The 12,178-nt window shown below is 32.8% G+C and overlaps 1 protein-coding gene and 1 long non-coding RNA gene across 2 annotated transcripts in view; one reads left to right on the top strand and one right to left on the bottom strand.

The window, feature by feature from the left end:
* Positions 1-4,477, top strand: part of LOC143230886 (uncharacterized) — an 82,811-nt gene extending 78,334 nt beyond the window's left edge. Inside the window, exon 3 of the long non-coding RNA XR_013016660.1 lies at positions 4,309-4,477. This is a non-coding gene — a long non-coding RNA (uncharacterized LOC143230886). The remainder of the gene's footprint in view (positions 1-4,308) is intronic.
* Positions 1-12,178, bottom strand: part of LOC143230885 (fasciclin-2-like) — a 151,690-nt gene that overhangs the window by 62,971 nt on the left and 76,541 nt on the right. The window contains exon 2 of the mRNA XM_076465178.1: positions 5,279-5,456. Coding sequence (XP_076321293.1) covers positions 5,279-5,456 — 178 coding nt within the window. The remainder of the gene's footprint in view (positions 1-5,278; positions 5,457-12,178) is intronic.

The following is a 12,178-nucleotide window of genomic DNA, read 5'->3' as shown; positions in this document are numbered from 1 at the left end:
TTACTGACCATAGTTGTGGTCTCACTTGATTGGTTTGAAAAGATCCAAAAGACCACTTTGGTTGTTACTGCTCCTGTGTTTACCATGGATTCAACCTTTTACTTTTGGACCTTTATGACCACATACTAGGATCCATCTTGCCGTTGAACAGCTGGACTAACTGCTAAATTCTTTGTTGAACTCTCTAAGCCAGTGGTGAAACATGATTTGGGATCTGCTAGTTTTCCAGAGTATTTACCAAAATATCTACCTTTTGTCATAGGATGTTTGATTTGGCAGCCAATACTGACATTCTTGTCTAGTTTGCTTTTATGGAAGGTGCTGACATTGTGGGTTGGTGAGTGTAGGTTAAGCTGTCAGTTTGAACAAGAAATTCTGCCATATTACAAAGTAAAGACTGTTCTTTAGCCAGTATCCCACAAGTCCATAAGCAAAGCAGATGCTCGACTTTTACTGCATTGAATGATGCTCAAGTGGATGTATTTTCCATGGTTATAGTACATATAACCTATGAGCAGATATGGTAGCATATACCCTAGTGATAGTACATACTCCAAGGGGGAACCTTGCTGTAGCATCCACCCTGTGAGAAAACCCATAGCCCTGTCCCCTTAATGGGCACATGTGTGGTTGTCTCACATTTCTATCTGTGGAGGTGAATGGTTGTTAACCTTCTGGTAGAGTTTAGTCTATTGTGGTAGATACACCTGAGTCATACCACACAGAGAAATTGTCACTACAACTACTTACAGCTGGCTTCAAGTGACCACTTCAAAGTGTATTGCAGTGGGCATGGCTAACGTGAGATTGATGATGTCTCTTACTTCCAGGTGTCACTTAACTTTATTGGGAAGTCCTTCAATGAAGTTATCAGCCAAGGTGTTTTCCACTCAGCAGAGTCCATTGTAGAGTATGTTTCTCTTCCAATTGGCATAGGTTATTTATAATGGGGAGAGAAGTCCATGGTGTTGATCCTCTTTAAAGGCTTGAACTTGTCTCAGTAGATTGCCTGATCCTTCAGTTTGTCAAATCTATGATGACAGCTTGTATATGACAGTCTTCCAGTTGTCTTGCTACTTCTCATTCAGACTTTCAACAGACATTAAGTGCTAGACCATTCAAACTCAGTGCCATGGATTCTACAGCCTGTTTCTGAGTCCATCTATTCCCGATAATGACTAGCTTAAATCATTTAAAGAACTGATCTAGATTCTCTTTTGCTGTCTCCCTGAACATTGGGAGGTGTAATAGCTAGGCCTTCTTCACAGACAACTGTGTGGCACATTAAAGCTTCTCTCTCTCTCTTGATGTATATCAGTTAAAGATGTCACTGATATCTTCATTTTTGGGTAAAAACTACTTACATGACTCCAATAACCCTGCACAGTCTTGAATTTGTCAGGAACTAATCTGTTACAGTGAATCTCAGTTGTGTGCATTTCCTTTTCAAAGAAATTTAGCCTCAGGGATACTAAATGAATATGAGCATCTGTTTCTATATTAGCAGTTGAAGAATGGTCAACTTCACACATTTTTGAAGTCCTGGCAATCGTCCTATTTACAGGAGAGGGCTTTTCTTAAACTCAAACATTACTCCCATATAACTGTCTATTTCTGTTTATTAACTCTTCCTCTCAATAATGAATACTTCTATATCCAAAAAAAAACTATTTTTTCTGTAGAATAATTTCTACAAATTTTTTATACTTGAGAAATCAAGGAAGGGCTGGTATACATGCTACTGATTCAAAAACTCCTGAAATAAATCCTGATGGCAAGACACCAAAATTTCTCCTACCTATTTATGGTATTTCCACATAAAAACTGCTTTTTACCAAACAATTATCAGACAGGCAGATCCAGAAATAACCAAAAATTAATTCAGTAATTATAAGGACAGTGATCCTGATCAATTAACTGAGTCACCCTCTTGTGTTTAAAACAAGATCCAATAAAGTTGATATAACTAAAAATTGGAATTCAATAAATAAGTTTATTTTCTTTATTCAGTAGATGACATAAGTTACTGCAATGTATTCTTGAGCAAAATACACATCATCATTTACACAGAACAAAAAAATGAAGCAATTAGAACAAGGTAATAGTAATGACTTTCCTGACCATGTGTTGCTGCCACTACAGCATGAAAACTGAACAACCAAAAAGATTTTCTAAATGTTTATATAACTAAAGCAGATACAATATTAGGGGTGGGTGTTATTTCACTTTTGTTACAGTATTCAATCTCTCAGGCTTCGAACCAAAAAAAGAAAAAAATAATACTTTCACAGTGTTAAAATGTTGGATATTGAATGGAAATTTCTGGAAAGTCAGCAGAATGACAGGAGAATATACTGACAGGACTATGTTGGCAAAAAAAAGTGCTCAGTGACAATAAGAAGGCTGATACAAGATTTTGTTTTTTCTCAAGACAGTCAACATTATATGTTTATAGTATCCATGTCTGACAACAGAGAAGCATCAGTACGAAATGATAGTAGTGACATATAATACTTCAGATGGCACAGAGGAAACTGATCCTCCTACTAGAAAAAAGGAGAAGAATATTCCAGGAATCTGAAGTAAGTTGTGACATAATATTCCATGAGTTTGCTCAGATATATGCACTATAGAATCTAAGAGGTTAAGCCTGAATTTTACGAAATCGGGGACAAGATGAAAAGCTTCTTCCACGTCTCACAAAACCAGAAGCTGCTACACCTGAAATGACCAACAAGGTGTTTGGCATGAACTGAAAATACCACAAAAGACTGAATGTGATAGACACTCTTTCTGACCAAAAGAGTTAGAGATGCAGTAAAGAATATTAAGATCATAAACACTAGATGAGATTGTTAAGGAAATCATGTTCTCTGATGGTAACACAACTGTAACTTAATCAGATGATGGGTGAAGAAACAGGTACATGTGCACACATGCTCTTATGCCTGTGATATTGATAAACTATGTAATGGTGACAAATAAACTGAAGTATATGTATTTCTTGTTTCTTTAGAACAATAGATTGTAACACAAGGCTATCATTTATATAAAGTTCATATGTTTTAGACTAAGTTGGATGAGCCACGTAAATGATGCAATCCATCTAAGACTTATTATTCTTAACTTTAACAGAAACAAGACTTTATTACAAGATATTTCTATTCAGGTAAATAGAATAATAACATACATCTCCAGAATATATCTTTATTAGCTCAATATTTCACTTTTACAGTTTTGTGAGAGGGTATCAATATTCTGCAAGTTCAATAATCCACTAGAATATCAAATAAAATTTATTTTTTTTAGATTATAATATGCTATTCTGGTAGAGTAAAAGTACAAAATAGTTAACTTGCAATATAATAAGTTTATGTTTATATTTAGAATTTACAAAACTATTGTGCACTTATTCTTAACAAAAAAAAACAATTTCCTCCTTAAATACCCACAAAAGTGTGATTTTTTGTATTATTTTGCCAATGGAAATGTTTAGAGGTACTGTGCAGGAGGTTACACTTTAATAAATGTTTGGACAAAATGATTTGCCTTCTTTTTCTTTCACCTTCTAACCCATTCAAACTTATGAACACATAGTTGATATGAATATCCACATATACCCCTAATAAAGTATATGCCTGCATATCACACATATGGTTAGTTTATAGAATATGTTAAACACAGTTTTTTAAACTTATCTTCTGAATGTTAATACAACTTCAAGACTGGTATTCTAAGTGACACTTAAAAGCAACCTGTACTTTACAAGTCCATAGTAATGAGAAGCTTTAAAAGTCTTTGTAGAGGATGCAATTAGTTAAACTCAACCCCAAGCAATGAGACTTAACAAGAAAATGTTTCACACCAAAACAGCTTCACTTTAATTTAACACAATAAAGATAGCTGAAAGCTAAGTTGTTGGAATTTTGTTTTTTATTTAATGCCCAACTAATAATTATTTGTGATTTCTTATGAAACTTTTATCAATTTTGAGTTTGTTTGTTTTTTAATAAAATAAGTTACATACCATGTTGTTCATGTCAGGCTCAGCTTGTATTTGTTTGCTCAGTTGCTTTAGTAAAGATCACTGATAAGCAGTCTTGATCTACATTTCTTTATACTAAAGGGACGGTATTCTCTTATTTACATTATGGAGAAGGTTATAAAAAATGTACATAATCATAATAATTATATAAAGTAAATAAAGATTAATTAATTAATAGATAAATGATATGGTATATATATCAAACACAGCAGCAGATTGCTACCAAACGTGCATCTTTGTGATCAGTTGTTTTGAAATTATAGGTGGTGCCACACTACCTGGACTATACATGGATAATCATGCTGTGATGTAACTGAAGGGAGAGAACACCTTGTGCTTTAGCTCCTGCTAAGTATTCCTCTAGCTGTAATCATAGCCCTAAAATGATGTGGCACATGAAAGTTAAAATAAAACAAGGAATCTTTTCACTGTGAGGTTGGTTTCTTTTGCTTGATTAAAACAACACAAAATCAACCAAACCAAGGGCAAATCTGACTAATACCAGAAAAATTCTGAGAGAAAAATAATTTTGGTTAGAACTATATTCAATTTTAATTTCTATCAAAACCTTTCAGAATGCCATGCCTCCCATCTCTATCTCAAGAAATGAAAAAGACATCTGTATTAGTTTTTCTGATCACAAGTGACTGTTTAAGGGTAGAATTAGTAGAGTTCAAACATGGACAAATTTTTTGGTTTAGGGACTGTACTACAATTTCAAAAAATAGTAGGATAAATACACATTTATATACTAAGCAACAGGAGCAAATAAATATAGTTCATACTTTCAAAGACCCTAATGGCAAGAAACAGGCTTGCTATGTGCCTAAATTAGCTTAGGAGAAAATCCTTTTTTCAGGATGGGCAATTTCATTTCTTTACTAATTCTGAGAAGTTGAGTGAAAGTAGAGAAAAATTTATAATGATATGTCAATCAATCACACAATACTTACTATATCCAGTGCCAATGAGGTCTTTTGCCTAACACAAAATACATTAAATCTACATTCAAGAAGAAAAATTAAATCTAAATTCTGTTAAAACAAATTTCACAATTTTGTTGAATGATAGTTGTTAACAACAAAACATTCTATTTAAAAGTGTTGGTTAGTAAGCTCATATTACTAAATACGCCACCTAACTTCAAGTAACTTGAGAATGCCTACTCTATACAGTTTGAGATTAAATAATATTTTTGCAGAAAAAATTCAGCATTTAAAAAACACTTGTCACCTTGGATCTAGGATGTTCCCTTTTGGGTCTTCCCATTTTATGTCTGAGAAAAGTTCATCGTTTTCACTTGTTCCCATACAAGTAACAGCAAAACTTTCACCCGCTGGCCTAGATTGAGAGTTTCCCTCAGGTTGAATAGAGAGGGTTGCACTGTTTCTAAGTTCCTCAGCAAAACAACCTGAAAAACGATAAAATAACGTATAAAACCAAAATGTGTGTATCAGTATAAACATTAAGCAAGAATGTATCTGCTGGTGCTTTTCAATACAACAGTGGTAAGTCTCAAACTTTGTAATGAAATAAAGTTAACTTAGTTTTTGGCTCAATACAACATTCAAGTTCATTATATTAGTGTTTTAGGTTGATTTTGAAATGAGTAAAACAAAAAACACAGTGGAAACAATAGTATGGTTCTTAGATGTTACAACACTGGATACCTGGAACAAACACAATAAAAAATCCTCACTACCCAGGAATGGTTGTACTGCAGACTTTTAAATGTTCTTACTATGTTAAGTTTTCAAACTTCAGTTGTATTTTAATTAATAAATTTTCAGTGACTATTTTCCAGCCAGATACAAATAATGTTCAAAGCCAAAGTTAAAATGTCTATTTTAAATTAATATTAACTTATGATTAAAGCAAGCTACATACAAAGGTCAGAATATATTCACCTAGTAATGAGCACTGCTAATTCAATATAGCAGTTACTGCTTACATAAGCATAACATAAATATTACATTTTAAGAAGACATTAAATAGAAATAAGATTAAAACATATTTTAACTCAAGCAGTTTAGATATACATACATCCTTATTCTTTTTATATCAAAAGACAGAGTTTGAGGTTCTTCCCTTTACTATATGTAAATTTAGAAGTATGGTGTTCTTCATTGGTTGATGGAGTAAATTGTAATATGAAAATGCATAAGCTTACTTTAAGTTGCAAATCTTATGTTATGATCACTTAGCCCTCACTAATAGCTAAATGATAGAGATCACATGATTTTTACTTCTTCAATTTTTATTAACTAATGTTAGTATATAACTTTTAATTTCATAATTTTAGCATACAAAATAAAATAAAATTTATGGTAATTCAGTTTTTGCATTTTTTAATAACTGAAATTAACAATTTTGCCCATCCACTAACAAGGCCTATATCTCAGAGTTATAGGACAATTACTAGTTAGTCATCAAATGTTTTGCAGTTTTTGTATTTTTCCATGAGCAGGATCAGAACCTCTGTTTATTCACATTAAAAACTAACAATTGCTAGTAATATGCTTTTAAACAATTCAAATAACCACAAGTGCAGAATTAAGTATTCTCACATAATGTTATTTTTTGTCATTTAACTAAACAACAGAAACTTTTCATCCTCTTTAAATGGCCAGTTAAGCTGTAAAAGTGAAAATATGAAGATAATACATATGGCCTTCCCATTGGAGATATAGTTGTGAAGTTGTACTCCATGCATGAAGGTCAACAGTAGTGTCTTTTTATGGTGATGATATTTCAAGATGATATCCTTAGACTTGAATGGGAACAAACAGCTGTGTAGACAATGTGACTCCTAATGATTAAGCCAATTCCAGTTCAGCCTAAAAGTACACATACTGTATTTCTGTTTAAATAAAAACTGTGTTTAATGTGTGTCACACTTTATGTCCAGTATAAGTATTTCTTAGCAAATATTCTGTTAGTTTTAGCACAATTCAGTGTTACTTTCCAATTTATTTTGCCAAGTGTCCTGTTGTGCAGCACACCTACCAAAATTGTTCTTTCACGAAATCAATTTTCCTGAAAATACCAAAAAAAAGTAAAAAGTAAATATTTTGGTGTCATGATCAGGATTTAAACCTGGGTTATTTTACAGTTTTCTGTTAATGTGTTTATTATCTGCTGCTGGCCAGATCAAGCCCAGGGACAGTGGGTTCTAGAGGTGTATGTAGTAGAAGGAAGTACAGTACCAACATTATATCAGGCAGTTATCTGTATAAGGAGGGATGATGTCCAGGAGTTGTTTTGTAATTATGAGCAATTAGATATCCATCTTTACACTAAAATGGTCATCAGTGTGGTTATGCAAAATGAAAGTTAAAAATGGATGCTATGGTTGTAATCATCATACCATGTCTTAAAGTGAATATGTGGATGCCAACACATCTGAGATTGACAGTTAATTTCAGTAGCCATTTGTTCTCTGACTTGTGTAAAGTGTTAGGTGAGGGTGATAATGTACACTTTGCATTATCATCCCCATTTGATGGTTTAGTAAAATGAGTAATACAAACTACCAGATGCACATCGATCTAATTTGTTAATCCTGGTTGAACCAACTGGAATTAATTCTTATCACACATTATGATGGTATACAAGGCAACAGAATAGAGGTCTATAAGCTATTTAACAATCATGCTATATATTCTGACAGGAAATCTTATTCTCTATTGATGTGATGCATGGTACTTCCTAAACAAACAAACAAACAGATCTTCAAGAATATGTAGGCATAGGAATGGATGAGCTAGTGTGGATAGAGACTGAGTACACTGATTAGTGCATTATCTGGACTAGGAGTCAGAGAAAGAATATGGATGTTATATTTATGTTAAGCTAACTGATCTGATGAGGAGGTAAGTACTTAATTGGATATTCACAATAAAGTGCCAGTAACAGAACCAACAGTAGCTGAGCCACCAGCTCTAGCCTTCTAACTGATAACTTGGATTGATTATAAAAAAGTAAAGTTTTTTTTTTAATTTTAAGATCAATGAGACAGAAAAAAGATCTTACTTTACATGGTATTCAGCAGGGCTTCACTTCAGAAAATATCCTCTGTATATTAAATTATAGTTGCTTAAATTATTTCAGAAGCTACAATGACCACATGGTTGAAAATGTCATTGACTTAAAGGACATTGCAACCCTTGTTTTTGAGCTACCAAGTGAAATTTATAAGGTGAATATCATCCTAATTTTTAAGAAAACCATTCACCTGATGTGTCTGAGTGATGGAAATTCTGTGGAGCCAGCTACCTTGTCCTCACTAAATTCTTAATCATATATATGTATGGAATTGTTAAATGCAATAAAGTTGTTACCTCAGAGTGCATGTTTATATACAGTAGCAACAACACAAATTCTGATCAGAGCTGATGATAATTTCACTGAAAATTTTTAGTTTAGCTTAATTCTATCAGTTTATTTTGTGATGCTTATAAAGACAAATGTGTTGACTTTAATAGTAACACATTATGTGCCACAGCAATGGAGTTGTAAAAGTAATTTCAGAAGATCACCAAATTAACACACACGAGAGTTAGAGGCAATTTGTTATAAGCTATGAAAGTATCTGAGATTTTGTAATGGTGATATATATGAGTGTGATCTTGTACACAAATATGAATATTATGTAGTCATTCATGAGCATAGTATAACATGAATTGATCAGTTACTCAGAAAACACTATAGTTAAGTAACACATGGATGGAAAGAGAAGAACTTGATCTGTATATTAAGACCCTGTGCATGAGTTTAACCGTGATTGCTGATCTGCAGTGTGTTATTTGAAGAAACAACACATCTCATGGTATTATTAATCCACTGAAGTATTAAACAGAGTGAATTTTTATGGTAGTATACAAGTAACAGAAAATATTCACATTACGTTTGGAACAGAAAAACAGTTTTAAGTAGTATTTTTTGTAAAGAGTAAGACAAGATATCTTGATTGAAATGACAGAATATTTATGAGTGGGTAAAATTATTAGTAGTAAATGAAATTCAGAGACAATAACTTAACTTAGATATGATATCAAATGTACCTAGGTTTAATTTCTCTATGATATTCTCAACCATGCAGACTTAAATATTTTATAAGCACAAAGCCTAAAAAATAATTTTCTACCATTTCAATCCAAGATACAGTTATAACACATAAAAGTTCAGACTGTGAATGTGTTAAAGAAGGAAGAATGGGCAGAAATTAACATCTGTATTGGTAAAGAGAAAAACTGTTAAATTGTTACTGCCTAATTTGAACTGGTTTGTAAGAGCCAGTTTTCCAGTCTCAAGTTCATTCCATCCTATGGGAACTAAACTGCATCCATATAACAACCAAATAATAGTAAAAGTAATGCAGCTTAGTCAAAGAATAAACTGTGTTGGCTGCTGCCCCTGCTACAGCAGGAAGCACCAAACGTACTGGTGAAGTGGAGATCTAATGAAGCTTGAAGGACTGAGATATTCACAAGTGTTAGGGATACATCTTCTACAAGTGGTATAGGTCATAAAAAATCTATAGAAAATTTTGCTTGACCAAGGTATAGTTTTATGATGCTAGCTCTAAAAGGATCCTCCTAGAAGTCCATCAGCAGACACCAACAGTACTGCTGACTCCCATAAAAGAAGAGTGGGAATCAGCTTTGTCTTTAAAGAACTATCATGACCCACTCTTCAGGGTTCCAACATCACCATGATGACTACTGTGGTGATCCACATGAGCCAGCTGGCTCTTGCAACACCAATCACCATCTTGCCAATTGAAATTAGAGGCCTTTACTTAAACAATGATAAAGACCCAACCAGAAAGTGACCTTGTGAACAACTCCAGAGACTGCCGATTAAACCACCTAGCATTGTCATAAACTATCCTACACAACCAGATCCTAGTGTATAACCTACATGGTCAAAATATGGCCACTGAATGGATGATGCAGCTTAAGAAAGTACATTATACATGAGCTAACACCTAGAGGGTCCACAAAATCCAGGGCATATTAAAGATCAGCACATGAGCCAACTGGAAGACCATAATACCTTTAGGATCTGTTAGTGGAGTTAAGGTTAGAATAAGAATAAGACTTTTTTTATCTTTCTTAGTGTATATATTTTGTACATTCTTTATTTAAATGAACATTTGATAAATTTATATCTGTTTGCATTCCAGTTATTTTAATTATTTTCATTATGATTAATATCTATTCCTACAATCTAGCTAATGAGTACATGTTTTACAATGATTTATCTTCTTTTCCATTTTAAGTTTGAAAAGTTGTCTTGCAGTTTTTGCAGGTCATTATTGTATTTTTACACACAAATATTATTTTATTTCTATTTTATATACTGGGTTGTTTCACTATAACTTTATTTTTAACAGCTTGTATTAACATATAAATCTTTTCATGTTGTGAGGGTTTATCATCAAATTTTGGTGTGTTTAGCAATACTGTTTTGTATATTTCAGTTTATTATGATAAAAGATGGATTACTTTGAGTTGATACAATTAAGTGTATTTGCTTAATAACTGATTTTCATGTATATAATTAACATCCAAGAATCTGGATTGATTGGTATCATGTATTATATTTTTTAATTAGTTTCCATTTAGCACTTATCAATGTTAAAGGATTTTCCAGTGTATACTTGCACCTATGTTAGAGTTTTTGATTACTGAATTATATCATTGTTAAAGGGTTGTGTTATCTGTGTTACAAGTTAGTGCTTAAATGAATGATGGATAATTACAATACACCATGACTAAAGTGCATTTGTAAATTCAGTTGATTTTAAAATTAAAGATTAACATTGAAGAAAAGCTGGAAACAGAGAGAAATGAAAGATGTGGTATGCAGGGATATGCATTTTCTATCTTTTTATTTTAATGAAGGAATGTTTTGTTTATCCTTAATATGTGCAAAGTTTGCAAAACAGGAAGTTAAGAAACTCTGTAAGGTGATTTTGTTCTTTGTATTTCCTTTGGAGATAATGCCAGATGTACTCACAGGAGTATAGCCATAAAACTACACCTACTGAATGAAGCTCAACAGCAATGCCCTCCAATGATAGGTCAGATAATATTTTGAGGTTACAACTTCCTAATGCTTGAACAGGAAAGGCCAATCGTGGGTTGTACAAGATGCTCTGACTATGCATTAAATTACTTATTTAACTAAGTAACATGAGATTTAGAAGTGAAATGCCTCAACTGATACAATCTGAAACATTCTTTTGACTGAGTCATTTTGGAGGTAAGTCTCAATAGAATAGAGCCAGCTTGATCAGTTACTGTGTTTGTGTTTGAAAAGAAATTGTTTTCATTGTGCATCACATATTCTGTGCAAACTATTTATTTCATAAAACAGACTCGGTTCATTTTTGTTGGACTCAGTATTGCAATACTTTGCAGTGTATCCTCCCAAACCTTCTATTATATAGCATATCCTACCTAATTTTATCTTTTGGGAAATCAGTTCACCAGGAAACACCAAACATATGTATTAATACACACAGCCCATATATTCTACTGTACATTGCACCTCCTCTTGGACAAGGTCCGAATTTAGGTGTCATAAACCCCAGGATTATAAACAACATACTGGGGTTACTCCTCATTATATAACTCCTGAATGTCCTTTTGTATCACAGCACAAGATATTTAATTAGAAAACATTCCAGCTTTAGCTAGTGCAATCACAAGACAATTAAATTGGGTTTCAAATTCTGAAAAAGCTATTTTAAAGCGTATTTATGTATTTTAACCAGAGTTTTGTTTCCCTTCAATAGCCTAAGGCCCTTAAATCTGGCCATGATTCATTCAGTTGTGTTTGTTTGAAAAAACGTTTAGTTTGCTAACTTAGACCCAAAATGAAGGTCTGCAATGCAAGATCAAAAATACAACTCGTAAAATTCAAATAGAATGATCGAAAGTCCTAAGCTGAACAGGTAAAGTTGAGTTTAATCAAGGAATAGTATTTGTATTTTCTGTAATAGAAATTTACACTGAAATGATTTAAATATGTAGGAAAAGTATTCAATATGCGAGTGCAGTAAAGCAGTGTCAAGGTTTATTTTTATCTTTCAGTGGTATTACTGCCTCTCTAACCATTATTTTA

Source organism: Tachypleus tridentatus, chromosome 10 (genome assembly GCF_004210375.1).
Source record: "Tachypleus tridentatus isolate NWPU-2018 chromosome 10, ASM421037v1, whole genome shotgun sequence".
In the NCBI taxonomy this organism is placed as follows: Eukaryota; Metazoa; Arthropoda; class Merostomata; order Xiphosura; family Limulidae; genus Tachypleus; species Tachypleus tridentatus.
The sequence above is the reverse complement of the archived record's forward strand: the minus strand, read 5'-3'. Positions and strand labels throughout refer to the sequence as shown.